The 18,860-nt window shown below is 33.3% G+C and overlaps 1 protein-coding gene across 1 annotated transcript in view; it reads left to right on the top strand.

The window, feature by feature from the left end:
* Positions 1-2,088: 2,088 nt before the first annotated feature.
* Positions 2,089-18,860, top strand: part of LOC126882970 (extended synaptotagmin-2-like) — a gene marked incomplete at its 5' end in the record, with an annotated part of 104,435 nt that continues 87,663 nt past the window's right edge. Inside the window, 7 exon segments of the mRNA XM_050648097.1 lie at positions 2,089-2,286; positions 8,253-8,294; positions 10,547-10,687; positions 10,800-10,876; positions 14,301-14,367; positions 14,420-14,565; positions 14,621-14,741. Coding sequence (XP_050504054.1) covers positions 2,089-2,286; positions 8,253-8,294; positions 10,547-10,687; positions 10,800-10,876; positions 14,301-14,367; positions 14,420-14,565; positions 14,621-14,741 — 792 coding nt within the window.

Below are 18,860 nucleotides of genomic sequence, written 5' to 3' on the forward strand. Positions count from 1 at the left end.
TACTGATAATTCTTTCTAAAACCGCCTTCCACCTTTTTCTTTCGCGTTCAACTGCTGCTTGATTGACAGAGTCTACTGTATATGACTCTTTCTAGTGTAAGTCTTTTTTTTAGATCTACATATTTTTTTACAGAAATTAAGTATATAATACGCGTACCTTTTTGAAATTATTGTCTGAATAATCTAAATGGTTTTCATATTTCATTTGCATATCATAGGTGTAGTAAGCATTAACAGCCTTTGTAAAAAATACCGAAAGTGCACTTGTATGTTTTTGTTATTTGTAATTTTTTTTAAGGACAAAAGGCGCACGTTTGAGCCTAGCAAGTGTTCGGCTTGCGCCCCTTGGACTTGGCACCCGTGTGCCTCGCACCCCTTTTATCTCCGGGTTGAGACGGCCCTGTGTATGTAAGTAGTGAGAGAAGTTGCATATTGTATATCATCCTTAGAAAATAGTATATTGTACAACAAGAGAGAAAAAATACATATTTCTCACGAGCGCAGAAGTTTGTTGGCACGAGCCGAGGCACGAGGCGAGTGCCGCAAATCAAGTGAGAGAGAAATATGTCATTTTCTCTCGTGTTGTACACTGTACTTTTTCTAGGGATGCGTTTTTGTCAAGAGTTAAAACTTCAAAATTAAATAATTTAGGTGGTTTTATTTAGGTATATTATATGCCTAAATTGAAATAAAATACATATATACACATAGGTATTTAATATTCTTAATATTTATATACTTTATTTATTTAACATTATAATTCACAGTTGAACAGTCTTATAAAAGGTAATTTTTGATAAGTTTTGACAACACATTTTGTTTGACAAAAATAATTGTGTTTGTATTGTGCATGTTACCATGGAAATGGCGATCATATGTATGTAAACGGCGGTGAGCCCGTGAGAAAAAATATTTCTCACTGCAATGGCCGACTTTTCTCACTGCCTGAGAAATTATTCGTTTTGAATGTATGTAAGTAGTGAGAGAAGATGCACATTGTATAGCATCCATAGAAAAAGTATATTCTAATGTTTTTGCAACGCGCTGACGTTAGAAATCTGGAATGACGTACGTTATTTTTGTTGTAAAAAACTATATTGTACCTTTTAGGAGTTTTAAAACCTTTATAAGATTTTGACGTACCTACTTAGAATCAATGACGATTTTTTCACAGATAGATTGGGGCATTATAAGTTATACACATTTAATAAAGTTATACCTAAAAATAATTACATGAATTTGATGAATTTGATGTATTATGAATTATGAATCATTCAATACTTATTTTTTTACTGTATTTATAATACCTAAGCCATCAAGTTATGATAAAAATTCCAGATATATCTCATAATATCATTAACCGAATGTCATGTCATTAATAAGTATTTATATAATAATTGAAATATTTTCAATTCTGTTTATTTTTCTTTATTTCTTGGAATATAATTAATTAAATTCTATAAATAATAGTTTTTAATTAAACATAAAACAACAAAATTGAGTCATGATGTTTTCAATTATTAAGTCGATGTTTGCTATATCATCATCGGAAGTATTTTTGTACGATGCAGTTTCCATTAAAAAATAGACCAGGCTGTATCGTCGCCCCCGTTAGTGAAATTATTCCGATTCGATTTTTTTGCACAAACTTACCCAAAAAGAGGTCCTTATAACATATCCCCAGAGAGCCGGGCGGTGCCGTGGTCGAAAAATAAACAAATTCACAAAAATACCAAAAAAGCCAGTGTCTGGTTTCCTTCTCCCATCTGGTTTTTCCCAAAACACATTGTTTATAAGGTGATTGTCACTACTGCGTATCACATGTCCTGCCCAGTGCCCATCTTAGTCTATTGGCCCTTATATATCTCACTAGATTGTCATTTCCGTAGAGAGACTAACTCGTTGTTGCATCTGAGCCTCCATTCGTTTATCACGCTATCTTTGCAACCAGGCATTAATAACTTTTTTTTTCGTATGAGTTTCACTTAACTCTTCCATAAGCGCAAAAAATTTATTTATCCTGTTTAACTTGGGACATATTTGGAAATTAGTCTAAAATGGACTCTAATATAATTCTTTTTTTTTCAGGCCTCAGTTGTAGGAGTCGTATACTTGGCAGGGTATATGCAATGGTCTGTTGCGTGGTTTATAGGACCCGTAGTTCTTTTTGTTATTAGAGATCAATGGAAAAAGACTAGCGACAGAAAAAGAGCTATTGCTAAAGCAACCGCATTGTCCAGTGAACAGGAAGTAGTTTTGGCCAGACTTGATGATCTACCTGCATGGGTGAGTAAAAAAACTTTAACATGGTATTTAAGAACCAGAAGAAATAATACAAAGGAATTGAAATTATACGTAAATATGATTATATGGTAAATATATTATATATGTTAAGATGGTTATATGGGGGGATTAGTGGATTTGGAGAGGTAGTACTATTGTATGACTGAATCACAGAATATTGGTCCTCACCAATAACTAAATGAAGCGATTATAGCTCTTTTAAGTAGCGCCTTAGCTCATCTGGCAAATGGCTAAGAGCTAACTTCAATTACCACTAAACATAACAAACAGTTTCTGTGAAAAATATGGATTAAAATAAATATGGAGTATAAGAGGCTAAATATATGATAACAACTTAAGAAAACAAATATACAAACAAGCATACATATGAGTAATGTACCAATAGAAAAGGTTGATAAATACAAATACCTGGCAACCTGGATTTCAGAAAATAATGATCAAACAATAGATATAAGGGCCAGGATAGAAATAGCAAGAAATGTGTTTGAAAATGAAAACAATTCTCTGCAACAAAAACCTTAGATTAAAACTGAGAGTAAGAAATATGAGATGCTACGTGTTTTCGATACAGCAATATGAACGTGAAAGCTTGAAATTGAAGCAAGAACATAATATACATAAATAAGCTACATCCATTTGAAATAATATGGTCAGTGCCCCGCCAGCACGTGGTAGCGCCTGTGTGCAAAACATTTAATGGCGCCCAAAAAGAGGCAATTTTTTAAAAATCGCCTCGTAAAATTTTTGTAACAACTCTAGAGGCGCCCCTTAACTGCTGGCGCCTGTGTGCGCCGCACACTTTGCACACGTCGATATGGTGTTACAGAAGGATGCATAGAGTAACATGGAGACAAAAAAGAACACGGAAGTATTGCGAGAAATAGGCAGACAGTACGAAATAATAAACACAATAAAAATAAGAAAGTTACAATATCTGAGACACGTAATGAGGGACAGCGTTATGAAAAATGCTAATACTGATAATAAAGGAAAAGGTAAATAGGAAGAAGGACTTAGTTTAAATGCAGTTCCATAGAACTCTTCACAACAGCGATAGATAGAGTAAAGATAGTGATGGTGGCACTTAAGAAGAAGAAGAAAAAATGTGTATATTTTTATCAATGCTACGAATGGGGTTTGGTGATGTACAACTGTATGCCTGGCATATTTACAGATGCTCCTATACTACGGCACCAGAATGTTGAAATCGGTTAGCCTTTAAAATACACTATTACGCTAAAAACCCTCATTGATTTAGGCACCTATTAAATTATAAGACATCTATTTAATTATGGTGGCTAAGTTTTTATTGGAATTAATATTAATGTAAATATTGTATATTTCAATTTATTGTATTCAAATAGAAATGTCGAAACTGAAATAAACCTAGTGTAGCATATTTAAGAATGTGTTTTTTGACCCAAGAACTAACCCAAGAAACAAAAAAAAAAAACAAAAATTAAAAAAAAAACGCCAATGAATAAAAAACAAATAAATATTTTTTATTTTTATTTATTTATACGTACCTACAGATATAATTACTCGTATACAGTTCGTCCATAAAGTAACGCATAAATTCATTATTAGCTAAATAAACATTATTAGATATTACCGAAACAGGTCGATTTTTGATTTTAATTTATAATTTTTTGGCATATATATCATACTAGTGACGTCATTTGTGTGGACGGGATGACATAATCGATGATTTTTTTTAATAATAATAGGGGTCGTGTGATAGCGCATTTGAAAAGCAATTCAATTCTCTGTTCAGTAATATAAACATTATCTAACATAATTATTTATACAGGGTGTCCAAAAACAATTTTTTAATTAAATTAATTGACACAAAAAGAAGATCTTGCGTAGTTTATTTAATTCAAAATTCATTTTACTGCTGTCAGAAAACAGAAATAAAATGTTTATTTCAAATATAAACATTACTTTTTGCTTAAATTCAATGTTTAAGCTGCCACCCACCTGCCTCTTGACAGTTTGAACATTTAATTTAGGCGAAAAGCAATGTTTATTTGTCAAATAAAAATTTTATTTCTGTTTTATGACAGCAGTAAAATGTATTTTGAACGAAATAAATTACCCACATTCGTCTTTTTGTATCAATCAATTTAATGTAAAAAAAATTGGACACCAAAAGTCGACCTGTTTCGGTAATTTCTAATAATGTTGTTTATTTAGCTAATAATGCATTTATGCGATATATGTCTGGATCCCGCGTATGAAAAAAAGTTGATTAATAGCAAGCCGAAAATTTGTTAATAGCTTAAGGGCGTCTAGTCGGATAAACTTTGATATATGGGAACACTGAAACATGGGCAGTTTTAATCGTGGAACAGGTTAAAAATTTAGAACGGTCAGACCACGAAAACGGCACATTTATTTTGTCCGACAGAACAGACTTAAACAACGCTCCGAACAGAGATTAAACTCTCATGCAAAAATCAGACTGCTATTTATCACCTGTCATAATTCCTGTCATTTGACATATTCTACATGTCCCACTCATTAAAACGCCCATTTGGTGATAAATAGCAGTCTGATTTTTGCATGAGAGTTTAATCTCTGTTCGGAGAGTTTAAGTCTGTTCTGTCGGACAAAATACATGTGCCGTTTTCGTGGTCTGACCGTTCCAAATTTTTAACCTGTTCCACAATTAAAACTGCCCCTGCTCCAGTGTTCCCATATATCAAAGTTTGTCCGACTAGACACCCTTAAGCTATTAACAAATTTTCAGCTTGCTATTAATCAACTTTTTTTTTCATACGCGGGATCCAGACCTAATACTTTATGGACGCACTGTGTACAAGTAATTATATCTGTACTTATAAATAAATAAAAATAGAAGATATTTATTTCTTTTTTAGTCAATGGCGTTTTTTTATAATTTTTGGTTTATTTGTTTCTCGGGTTGGGTCAAAAAACACATTCTTAAGTATGCTAGGTTTATTGCTTTTTAGACATTTTTATAAAAAAAAAGTAAAGCAACAAAATGTACTTATGTATCTATAAAAATAATATTGTTGTATGTTATGAAATAAGAAATTTATGAGTATGGATCTGCAATCAATCACAAACAAGTCTGGCTAATTGACTCTGCCAAAGACATTTTTCAGAAAAAAAAAAGACATTTCTATTTTTGTTTTTCAAGCAATAAATTGAAATATAGATACAGTGGAACTTGGTTATAGCGTCATTGAAGGGTCCAGTAAAAAAATGACGCTATATCAGAGTGACGTTATACAAGAGGTAGACAAAAATGAAATTTTAACCAGGCAAAATTTTATTACAGCATTATTTGCACTATTTTATTACAGCAAAAAATTTGACTCTTTATGATGGCACTGACAAATAATAAGAAATCATAAACTGCTAAGCTCACATAACTGTACACAAAGGGATAATGGGCCTTTCTCACATTCTTGGAAGGAGCAATGTCGCAAAGCTGGAAACGCATTGCACTTTATTCTTCATAAAATGAAAAAACAACAACCTACTGTAAAATTTTATGACGCTATAGACGAGGGTTACTTTATTTTTACCGCTAAAACCGGGTTTTTAATAATGTTATCGAATAGTTTTTGGCCGGACCTATTAAAAATTGACGTTACAACCGAGGTGACGTAACTACCGAGGCCGTAATATCCAAGTTCCACTGTATATACAATACTTACAATAATATTAATTGCAATAAAAACTTGACACCATAATTTAATAGATGTCTTATAATTTAATAGGTGCCTAGATCAATGAGGATTTGTAGCGTAATAATAGTTATCAGAGGCTATAGACCAGGGCGCATCTGTAAAAATATTAGTACATTTAGACGTTGAGAGGCGACTCAAATTTTTTTGCAGAAATTGCTTGAAAATAAATCAAATAATAATATTTGAATTATCCTCCCTCTCAAAAAGGTCCGGAACATTGTTTAAACAATCAAAATCCCTTGTTGCAAAATAGCAATAATTGTGAAAAAACCATACAAAAACAAGTATTCGCATTTTACGTTTTTCATCCATTTATGCTACACTTAGGACCTTCATATTTCATCCAGAAAAACTTTATGATACAGTAAAACAATACTTTAAATTTCATTAAGATCGGTTCAACAGATTTTGCAAAATAAATTTTGCAATCCAGCTTTCGTAAAAAAAATTCATTTTTTCAAAATGTTACAGGACTGAAAATAAAACAGACAGCAAGTTGAAAATTTTTTTGCGTATAGAAGTGTACTGTACCTTTCATTTGCAATTTTGCAAAATTAAAATCGATTAACACCACGGCGTCAGGAATTTTTTTAAATAAACATTAATTATTGGTGCTACGTGCAGGACAGCGGATAGTTTGCTCTGATTGGGCATTCCAATGACCTTTGACAATGATTGATACATTTTAATTTTTATTACATTTCGATATAAATAAATAAATTTGTTTATTGCAAAATAAAAACATATACTCTATCTTTTAAAATAACAATTTTATTAGCAAAAATTTTCTTTGTTCATATATTTTAACTTAAATAATAAAAGTTTATTATTTTTAAACATATGCAATTGTTTAAACAATATTTCACAAACAATAATAAAATTAGTTTGATTTTTGTGGAATTAAAATATTAAAATACATCAAAATATAGAGTAAGATATATTAGATAATGATTGGAAGAAATTTTGGTGGAAATCAACTTGTGTGAATCGAACACCGCTGTCCTGCGAGTAGCACCAAAAATTATTGTTTATTTCAAAAATTTTCTGACGCCGTGGTAATTAATCGATTTTAATTTTGAAAATTGAAAATAAAAGGTACAGTACACTTCTATAAGCAAAAAAAAAATCAACTTGCTATCTGCTTTATTTTCAGTCCTGTAACATTTTGAAAAAAATAATTTTTTTTGAGAAAGCTGGATTGCAAAATTTATTTTGCAAAATTTATTGAACCGATCTTAATGAAATTTACAGTATTGTTTTACTGTATCATGAAGTTCTTCTGGGTGAAATATGAAGATCCTAAGTGTAGAATAAATGGTTGAAAAACGTAAAATGCGAATACTTGTTTTTGTATGGTTTCTTCGCAATTATTGCTATTTTGCAACTAGGGTGACTATTTTTTAAATTTTTAACCAATTGTATGTTGTAGGAAATTTAATTACGCAACTTTTATGTTAGTACAACTTTTCTCGGAAATGAATACTTTTAAAGTTATAATCAAAAAACGAAGAAAAAAATCGAATTTTTCCTTCAATTTTTGACATTTTGATTATTTAAACAATGTTCCGGACCTTTTTGAGAGGGAGGATAACTCAAATATTATTGTTTAAGTTATTTTCAAGCAATTTCTGCAAAAAAATTTGAGTCACCTCACAACGTCCATCTCAAAACAGATGCGCCCTGGACTACTAATCGATTTCAGCACTCTGGTGCCGTAGTATAGGAGCATTTTTTGTAAATATGCGTATACGGCTGTTGAGTATTTTGTGTGCATAGTTTGTTGAGTGGTTTGGATGATAATTTGTATATTACTCGCGTTATCAACAATAATGTTTCATTGTTACATTGTTTGCTATTGTTGTACTTTGTATGAGATATTTAAATAACTTGTATTGCCGGATAAATAGATACAGCCAAGTACCTTGGGGTATATGATGTATTTAAATATAGTTTTTATGTAGATATTTAAACTTTTCAACTGGTTCAGTAATAATTATTAGTTTGTCATTTACTGATAATTGGGGTATTCTTTTTCGTGTTGGCGAAAATGATTGGAATACCTACTGTTTCATTCGGTTTGCTGAATGCATTTAGTGAACAATTCAATTTTTGCATCTAGTTTATGTTCATTTCACTCGATTTCTATTCTTAACTATTATTTGTAAACAAAAAATTAAAATACATAACACTTTTATGTTCAATTTTATATTAAAAATATTTTTTTAGGTTTTCTTCCCTGACATAGAACGAGCTGAGTGGATAAATAGAGTAAGTTATACATTTAAAGACGTAAGATCATTGTTTAAAAAAATAGTTGGGCAACGAAATGAATAAAATTGTTTGATTCTAATTGAGACAGTCACCAGATGTCACCACCACTTCTGTCAGGGTCGCAATGTCACGCGTAACTACGATAAATACAAAATGCGTAGACACCAAGTTGGATACGATCCTATTCATAACGCATTAACTCACATACATATTAAGGAAAATAAATATATGGTAGAATTTATGTATAAATTGAATTAACGATGTTCTTCTTCTTCTTCTTCTTTTATATAGGCAGTACTGCCTATTTTTCTTCAACGGTGCCTTTCATTCTGCCCCTAAGTTGTCATTCCATCTTTTCCTTGGGCGTCCTATACTTCTCCTGCCTAACGGTGACTTGTCCCTGGCTATTCTTACTATCATTGATTCAGACATCCTGCTTATGTGCTCATTCCACTCTTCTTTTCTATTCTTTACCCAGGTATTTATATTGTCTACCCCACATATGCGTCTGATTTCCTCACTTCTTACCCTATCCTGTAGTCCTTTTCCAGCAATTCTTCTTAAGATCTTCATTTCGTTGGTTTCCAGATGTCTTCGTGTTTTGCTTGTATCTGGTCTTGTTTCGGCCGTGTAAGTCATAACTGGCCTAATAACTGACATATATTCGGGCCTTTGTTTCCAATCTTAGGTGTTTGTTTTTCCAAATTGTGTCGTTTAGGCATCCGGCCGATCTGCTGGCTTTAATTATTTGGTATTTTACTTTTTCTTCGATATTGTTGTCGGCTGATAGATTAATTCCCAGATATTTGAAAGTCATTACTTGTTGTATAATTTGATTGTCTAACTCCAATTTCCATCTTATTGGTTCTTTGGCAATTACTAAGCCTTTTGTTTTTTGGGCTGATATTTTCATATTCATTTCTTTTGCGTTAATGTTGAACTCGTGCAATAATCTTCCATGTATTTGTATCAATATGTTTTACTTCTATCAATTCCTTCATCTCTGCTCTTTGACCTCTTATCATTTTCCACATTTCCTTTTGCATCCCATAAAAGTCGTGCTCCATCTCTTTTGAAAATGCTTCCCAATGTTCTGTTTTCTTCCTTCTTACTATTGAGTTTAATTCATTTCGTACTCTTTTATATTCTTCACATGTTTGTCTCGTTCTTTTGGACTTGTATTCTAGGTAGATTTTCTTTTTTTCTTGGCATTTTATTTTTATTTCTTCTCAGAACCATGGAGTTCTCCTTTTCTTTCGTATATATTTACTTATCTTACGTTCTCCAAGTGCTTCCGTTGCTGCCATTTTGATATTATCTCTGATCTTCCTCCAACTTTCTTCGATGTCTTCATCCGGTGTAATGTAGTTTTCATTCAGTACTTTTTGCAGTCTTCTCTGGTATAGATCTCGTGTTGACAAGTCTCGTAGCTGTTCTACCTTTATTCTTGTCTCACATTCAACAGGGTCTTCTTTCCTGTTTCTTTGTAGCTCTATTCTGATTTTTCCAAGTACTAGGTTGTGATCGCTTCCAATATTAGCTGCACTTAAACATCATATGTCTAGTACTTGAGAGTGGTGGATGTTTCTGTTTGTCAATATATAATCAATAACAAGTCTGTGTCCTCTTGTATTTTGGAATGTATATTTTTGTTGATCTTTGTGTCTGAAGAACGTATTGTTTATTCGAAATTCGTTCTGAGAGCAAAAGTTAATAAGTAGTTCTCCATTTTCATTTTTGTTGTCTTCATTGAATCGTTGCTTTATTCCTGGTATAATTATGTTACCGACTCTTGCGTTCATGTCTCCTAAAATGTATATTATCTCATTGGCTGGTATTTCGTCGACTGTTTGTTGAAGCTCGTTATAAAAGTGGACTCTGTCGACTTCAGGTTTGCAGTTTTCTGAGCTATAAACTCATATAATATTATTAACGATGTTATGCTATTCTATTTATAATTTATAGTAGCATGACATCATTAATCCAATTTCTAAATATATTCTTCCTTATATTTATTTTTCTTAATATGTATACCAGTTGGTGTATTATGAATAGGGTCGTATCCAACTTGGTGTCTATGCATTTTGGATTTATCGTAGTTACGCGTGATATTGCAACCCTGACAGAAATGGGGGTGCCATCTGGTGACTGTCTCAATTAGAATCAAACAAATTTATTCATTGCGTTGACAAACTATTCTTTTTTAAATAATGGTAAGATATACATTTAAAGCCTTTTTATTATTGTAGATAATTAAACAAGTATGGCCCAATGTTAACCAATACGTTCGAGAGCTCGTTAGGGATGCTATTCAACCAGCTTTGAGGGAAAGTTTGGAAAAATACAAATTAACTGGCTTTAAATTCGAACGAATTATTTTGGGTACTGTGGTAAGTATTATTACTTTTGGTCGTAAATATTATTACCATCAAAAAGTGTAAGTTTTGTGGTAAGTATTATTACCACCAAATAACCCAAAGGTTACAATACTATATTTTTTAGCCTTTTCGGATAGGAGGAGTCAAGGTCTATGACAAAAACACCGATCGAAATGAAATAGTTATGGATCTAGATATCTTGTAAGTAAACGATGCAAAAGTTGTGGTAGAATAATAAATATGATAGTTGTGAGGTTCTGAAACTGTTTTGTGGCATGTCTAAGTTAAATATTGTGTTTACATGTGATAAGCCACGTACATACAGTGTGTCAATTTGAAAAGTTGCCACCCTCTATAATTTGGTCCCTATAGAAAATCTAAAAATATGCAAAAGCACGTCAAATTTATTTATGAGGGGGACATTTTGTAGACCAGTTTTCAACTAAATTACATCAACCCTATAGCTGGGGCGGACACAACCCCCAAAATCTTTAATGGAAAGGGGGGTTGAGTGATACCTCATTTTGAAGGTCATTAAATTACCTTTTCAAAAATACTACATGCCTTATATTTCTTTTCAGTACTTTTGGAAAAATCTTGGACTCAATACTCTAAAAATTTTTGGTGTTCTGAACTCAATATTTAATTATTAAAATCAATTATACAAAAATTAAAATTACTGAAAATAAATATAATGTATGTGGTATTTTTGAAAAGGTAATCGAACGACCTTGGTCGTTCGTATTGGTAATGAGGTATCACTCAACCCCCCTTCCCATTAAAGATTTTGGGGGTTGTGTCCGCCCCCGCTAGAGGGTTAGTGTAATTTAGTTGAAAACTGGTCTATAAAATGTCCCCCTCACAAATAAATTTGACGTGTTTTGGTATATTTTTAGATTTTCTATAGGGACCAAATTATAGGGGTGGCAACTTTTTAAATTGACACCCTATATATTATAAGCGCCAATGTGTTGAGGAGGTTATGTATTAATAAATGAAGTTAACATACTTGGCCATGGTGTTGTAGGCAACAGCCATGCTTTGGCTGAAAACAATCTGTTGGCTGAGAGGGGTAGCTCGAAACGGGTTTATTAAAATGAAAAGCTTATTTTGTTAAAGTAGCAATAATATCAGCCTTAGACGTCGTTTTCTGCATTGCTATGTGTGGTCAATACTTTTGTATGAAACGGACGCCTGGACATTCAACAAAACACTAATGAATAATTTAGAAGCCTTTGAACTCTGGCTTTATAGAAGAATCTTGGAAATACCTTGGACAACCCACACCACCAACGAAAATGTTCTGAGGAGAATAGGTACAAATAGGGAGCTGCGAAAAATCATCTTTTTCTTCTTCTTAAAGTGCCGTCTCCTCAATGGAGGTTGGCTACTACAATTGCAAACTCTTCTCTGTCTTCAGCTGTTATTATTAGCTGTTCAAAATTTAGCCCTGTCCATTGTCGGATATTTCTGAGCAACGATAGTCTTTTCCTTCCTAGTCCTCTCCTTCCCTCGATATTTCCTTTCACTATAAGTTGAGCATATTGGTACTTATTATTTCTCAGTATGTGGCCCAGGTATGATGTTTTTCTAACTTTCACTGCGTTGAAAAGTTCTCTTGCCTTGCCTATTCTGTGCAGCACTTCTGTGCAGCCTATTCAGTTTGAGGTATGCGATGTCCACGAAATTTTGAGAATTCTCCGGTAGATCCACATTTCAAAGGCTTTCAAACTTATTTATGGTTGATGTTTTAAGGGTCCATGTCTCAACTGCATAGAGAAGAGTCAACCAGACGTAACATTTGGATAAACGTAGTCATATTTCGAGATTTATTCGAGAATCACAAGCAGTTTTTTGATTTTTTCGAAAGATTTTCTGGCCTGTTCTATTCTCGATCTTATTTCTAGATCAGGATTTAGGCGCTATCGATCCAACATCCCAAGTACTTAAATCTATTGACTTGTTCTAAAATGTGCCCATTTATTGTGCAAGGTTGAGGCACGTTTTGGTTTTTTCGGATTGAAATCACTTTGGTTTTTTTAATGTTTATTTTCATACCAAACTGCTCACAGGTCGAGTTGGTCTTGTCAATGAGTCATTATAGACCCAAGTCAGAATCCGCAATCAACACCGTATCATCGGAGTATCTGATGCTGTTGATATTTACGCCATTCACCTTGACTCCATGCTTGGAGTCCTCCAGTGCCTCTTTAAATAGAAACTTGGAGTAAAGATTAAACAGCAGAGGCAACAGAACACATCCCTGTCTAACTCCCCTCCTAATTTCTACTTCTGCGGATGTGGAACCCTCGATCCTAACTCTGGCGTTTTGGTTCCAGTACAAGGTCTTTAGTAAATTGATGTCTTTTCCATCTAAACCGACTTCTTGCAAACGTTCTAATAGTAGGTCGGTCTTACTCTATCAACTGCTTTTTCGAAGTCTATAGAGCATATAAATATATCTTTCTGTTGGTCGTAGCATTTTTGCGCGAGAACTAGTAAATTGAAGAGGGCTTCTCTCGTTACCATGCCGGCTCTGAATCCAAACTGATCGTCTCCGATGATTGTTTCGCACTTTCTATAGATAGGATTATGTACGACTTTTAACAGGACTTTTACTGCATGACTCATAAGGCTTATCAGACGGAACTCATTGCAGTGTTGTGTGTTTGGCTTTTTTTGGCAGTGAGATGAATATTGACTCTAGCCAGTCTTGAGGTATTTTACCTGTATTATAAATGTGATTGAATAAAAGGACAAATATTTCGATATTTTCTTCGCTGATTAGTTTCAACGTTTCTGGGTATATTCCATCTGGACCTGGGCTTTTATTTGTTTTGAGTTGGTTAATTGCATTTATAATTTCAGATTTCAGAATTGCTGGCCTTTCGTTGTTATTTTCCAATATTGGTTCTTCTCGTATGTCATGAAAAAGAATTTTAATATAGTTTTCCCACTCTTTCAGTTTATCTTCCGTTGATTCTAGCAGTTTGCCATCCGTGTTCAGCAAAGTTGTTAGCTTGGTAGTTGATGTAAACTCTTTTACCTTTTTATGTAAATTAAAAAAATCGTGCCTTTGTCACAGTTCTTCTATTTCGACGCATTTTGTTTCCAGCCACTTCTCTTTTGCTGCGGTTATTTTTCTTCGAATTATTCTATTTAGTCTTTTGTATTCTCCATCCTGGTCATCTTTTCCTTTAGATTCTCTTCGTTTGTCCATTAATTGTAAAATCTCATCTGTCATCCACTCTTGTTTGTTATTTCTGGATGATACTTTTGGATGTTCTTCTATTGTATTGTTCATTTGTTCTTTAATAGTTTTCCAAAGAAAGTTTATGTCATCGGAAAAATCATCAAAGTCGGAAAAGTTACCTACCTGGAACACATAATTGGAAACTAAAAATACCGCTTCGCGCAACTGAGCATCCAGGGTAAGATTGAAGGAAAACGGGGTCCCGGTAGGCGCCAGATTTCATGGATTAGACATATCAGAGACTGGACCGGCCTTGATTCAACATCCTTGTTCAGAGCCGCATAGAACAGAGACATATGCTAGTGTAGTCGCTAACCTCCACTAAAGGAGGTTAGCTAAAATTATTGAAATATATGTTATTGTATATTTTAGCTACGCAGGAGATTGTGATATCACCTTCCACCTTAAAGGTATGAAAGGAGGAATCCGAGATTTTCAAGTAAGCTATAATTTAACAAGTTTGAGTATATACTAAATATCTTATATTTTAGTTACATGGTATGCTAAGAGTAGTTATGAAACCACTGATTACCTCGATACCTTTAATAGGCGGATTGCAGGTGTTCTTTTTGAATAATCCTGACATCGATTTTGATTTAGTAGGAATTGCTGATGTGCTAGACATGCCTGGCCTAAGGTATTGCGTTGCACCTTAAATTTAAGACAATTTTGTAACTATACTATAATTTCAGTGATATCTTGCGAAGGATTGTTGTTGAAACAGTGGCTTCTATGATGGTTTTGCCTAATAAATTTCCAATAAAACTTAGCGAAGAAGTTGAGGCTGTTGAATTGAAGGCTCCAGAACCAGAGGTAAGTATTACATCAGTAAAAACAGAAATTCTTATTTTTCTTCTTCTTCTTCTTTATGTATGAACATGACTCGGTCTGTTTTTTCCATGTGCCTCCGCCTCCAGTAAGTTGTCATTCCATCGTTTTCGTGGTCTTCCCACTGATCATCTTCCTATTGGGGAACCTTCTCTAGCCGTCCTTACTACTCTATTTGTTGTCATTCGGCTTATGTGGTCATTCCATTCTACTCTTCTGTTTCTTACCCAGTTAATAATGTTCTCCACCTTACACCCCCATCGTATCTCTCTAGTTAGAGTTTGTCCCACAGTGTCTTACCATCGATTTTTCGAAGAGTTTTAATCTCCTCTGTTTCGAGCAATCTTTTTGTCCCCTCTGTGTCAGGGCGCGCTTCTGCCGCATATGTCATTATTGGTCTGATGACTGTTTTGTAAATTCTGCCTTTCAATTATTTTCCAATATTTCTCAATATTGTGTCATGTAATTTGTGAATTTTCACAAAACTTTAGGAGACGATGGTCGTCCTAAGCACAAGGTGCCTTGGGGCCATCGTCGACATAATATTCGTGTTCAGCGATCCCAATATCCTACGAGTAACGAGTTTGCTCTAACTTTTTATCGAATTTCCATAAAACTCCAGACGAGGCCCATCCTGGGCACCAGCTTCCTCGGAGAATATCGCCCTCATGATATTCGTATTCAGCGACTCCAAAAACTTCCGTGTAGTAATATTGAGCACACTTCCGTCATTTTTTTCCGAATTACAAATTTGTTATGTTATATCTAAAGTCCGGATTATAAGCATTTTGTTTTTTTTTGCTTTTTTTGCTTATAATTAGGATTTTTAGTAAATATGCTTATTTTAAAGATATGTTGCTTATATTTGTTCATTTTATTTCTTATGATGAACTATAGTGAAATTTCATGTTACTTCCTGTCTTAAGCAAAATTCTATGAAGTATAAAGAGCTATAAAACTGTAATAATTCAATAAACCATAAGAATTTTAATCCCTTAGGCTTAGGAGATAAATGGGAAACCCCATCGTTATACCTGTCATATAATAAACTAATATTTGTCTGCAGACAGCCCAAATTTATTATATTGTTGTAAAATAGTACCGGTACATTTGTCTAAATTTAAATACTCACCAATCACATCTGCAGATGTTGAAAGAACTTTTTCTACGTATAAATATATGTATACAGATAGAAGACATAGCTTTTTATAAGAAAATTTTTGAAAAACATATTATTGTTAATTCTTTTTATGCTAATGGCCATGAATAGAAAATATAATAATATGTTAATTATTTTTCGACTTTTTTTATCATATTATAGCTTAATACTTTGGTAATTTTTTATTTATTGTTAATAATACGATAATTAAAAATAAACGTAATTTAATGTTAATGTCCTTTATTCATATTTATATCATTATATCCATGTTTACTTACACGTTTTTTTTTCTTGAACCTTGATTATTTCATAAAAACTTTTATTTTGCTTATATAAGTGCTTATTTTGACCTTTCTGTCATGCTTATAATCCGGACTTTAGTTATATCACTATGAAATAGACTTTGAAAAATGCATTTTCCTTGTTCAATGATGCAATTTTCATTTCAAAATCATTATTTTGGTTCACACAATTTACTAACCCTCTTTCGAATCGAATGCAACAAATTTCAGTAAGATCCAGCCAAACTGCGAGAATTAATAGCTTTATTGCTTTATTGAATAGCCCATTTAGAGAACCGTTAATATACGAATTTTATAAAACAAACTAATATAACAGCAGCAATGTTTACCTGCATTAAATGAATTATAATTCGTTTGAAGTGCATTTAAACAAGATTTAACTTTATGTAAGACAAATATCAAATAAATCATTTAACAGATTACATTAATGATGTTAAATAGTGATAAAGCATACATTGTGCATACATTGTTCGATGGTCAACTTTCATTCATATCGGTTATCTCATTATCTTTCTCTAAGTTCTTTGGAGCTCATTGATTTTTTACTGCTTCCATCCATATTTTCCTCTCTTCTGTCTCGCTGTAGGTATCCATGCAAGTACTTGTTTCGGGAGTCGTTTTTTATTCGCTGTACATGTCCGTTCCATATGACTTGCTTTTGTTGTTCGTCTTTCACTATAGTACCTTTCTATTCCCATGCGTTTCTGATTTCTTCATTTCCAGTCCTCTGCTTTCTCGAAATCCTTATCGTTTTCCGTATTACATCAATGTCTGTGGCTTCTATCTTTTGTTTCATCCTTCTGCTTTAGATTCCAGGTTTCTGCCATGTTTCGTTTTGATTTCTTACGGCTTTTATGCTTTTTAACTGCTTTTTCTCAAATTGGTGCTTTTTTCTTTTACGTAATCTTTTTTTCGTTTCTTAAATCCGGTATTGTCCCTTGGCTCTTCTTATGCACCTCATGTTTGCTTAATTTGTCTTTAGATATGCTCTATTTTTGTTTTCTGTCGCTTCTTGGCACTTCTTATCAAATCATTCGTTTTTAACTGGTTTGGTTTTCTTTTTCGGAATGGTTTAATGCCCAGATTATCCACATTAATTATGTCTTGTTTCACATGTTTGGTTTGGTATTATTCCGTCACTATCTGCGTTTGGACCTCGGTAACTTCAAGACGTTCATTGCATCGAAAGAATTCCTTGCATCTATCAGACTGTGATCTATTTGATTAACGGTTTTGTTGTCAGGGGATTTCATGTTCTTTTCTGTATCATTTTATGGCGAAATCTTGACACTTGTGTAGGTACTATCATTAAAATCCACAAGGAAAAAGTTTTCCTGTAGTTGGCTGTATACCATGTAATACAAAAAACAATAAAATCCTTTATAAAAGGTATATATTTAAAATCCCTAAAAAGAGCTACATCACAACTAGTTTTCGATTGGTTTACTAATCATCATCAATGCTTACCTAAAATGAATATAACCTGGTAAAATAATGCAAAGATTTTGAAATTTTGACTACGTTTAAGAAAAGTTGTAGGTTATACTCACGTGAAATTTACATGCTACCCACCAAGATATAGTTTTACAAAAATATGTGGGTCAAAGGCTTACTCAAATTACTTGTACAGGGCTTTGACCCACATATTTTTGTAAAACTATATCTTGGTGGTTATCATGTAAATTTCACGTGAGTATAACCTACAAATTTTCTTAACCGTAGTAAAAATTTCAAAGCATTATTTTACCAGGTTATATTCATTTTAGGTAAGCACATGATGATTGGTAAACCAATCGAAAACTAGTTCTGTGATGTAGCCCTTTTTAGGGATTTTAAATATATACCTTTTATAAAGGATTTTATTTTTTTGTACTATCATGTTTTTGGTGCTTGCAAAGTTTATTAGTCGTTCCCTTATCTCCGTAGGATCATTTTTCCCGCTCTCACTAGCCCTGACTCTGCTTCCCACAGTGGTTGGTTACCACATTCTTCCACAGGGTTGCTCAGGTTACCCGGGTTTATCACGTGGAGTTGGAATTGATTAGGATAGGCTAGTGACCACCCCATTTAATCTTTTTGAACCCAAACTGAGAACTGAGTACTTTTACTGAATAAGCTGTTTTATTTTCTGGTGTTTTGTAAGGCATCTGGAGATTCTGATTGCTTTTGTCACTTATTTCTTGACCTTAACCGAAATTTCGTTATTTTTTTTACCATTTGGTGTTGAATCTCAAGTTTGCACTTAATTGGTTCCTTTGATAGAAGAGGAAGGAGTATAGGAAGAAGGAGAGTGTCATGGTTGAAAAATTTAAGGGACTGGCATAAATGCAGTTCTATATAACTCTTCAGAGCAGCGGTAGATAGAGTAACGGTAGTGATGATGATATCCAATCTCCGATTGGGAGGTTCCTCTATATAGCGGCCTCTGCCTTCCGGTTCCTCTTTTCCAGCAGCTTCGATCTGTCCAATATCCTTGTCGTAGATCTCTCTCAGACATTGCTTTTTGGATTCCACTATCCAGGTAGTTTTCGATGTGCCCCTTTTCCTTCTTTCCGGGGGTTGCCATTCCATTATCAACTTTGCGAGTCGATGTTTCTCCATTCTTTGTACATGGCCATACCAACAAAGTTGTTTTTCTTGAAT

Source organism: Diabrotica virgifera, chromosome 4 (genome assembly GCF_917563875.1).
Source record: "Diabrotica virgifera virgifera chromosome 4, PGI_DIABVI_V3a".
Lineage (NCBI taxonomy): Eukaryota > Metazoa > Arthropoda > Insecta > Coleoptera > Chrysomelidae > Diabrotica > Diabrotica virgifera.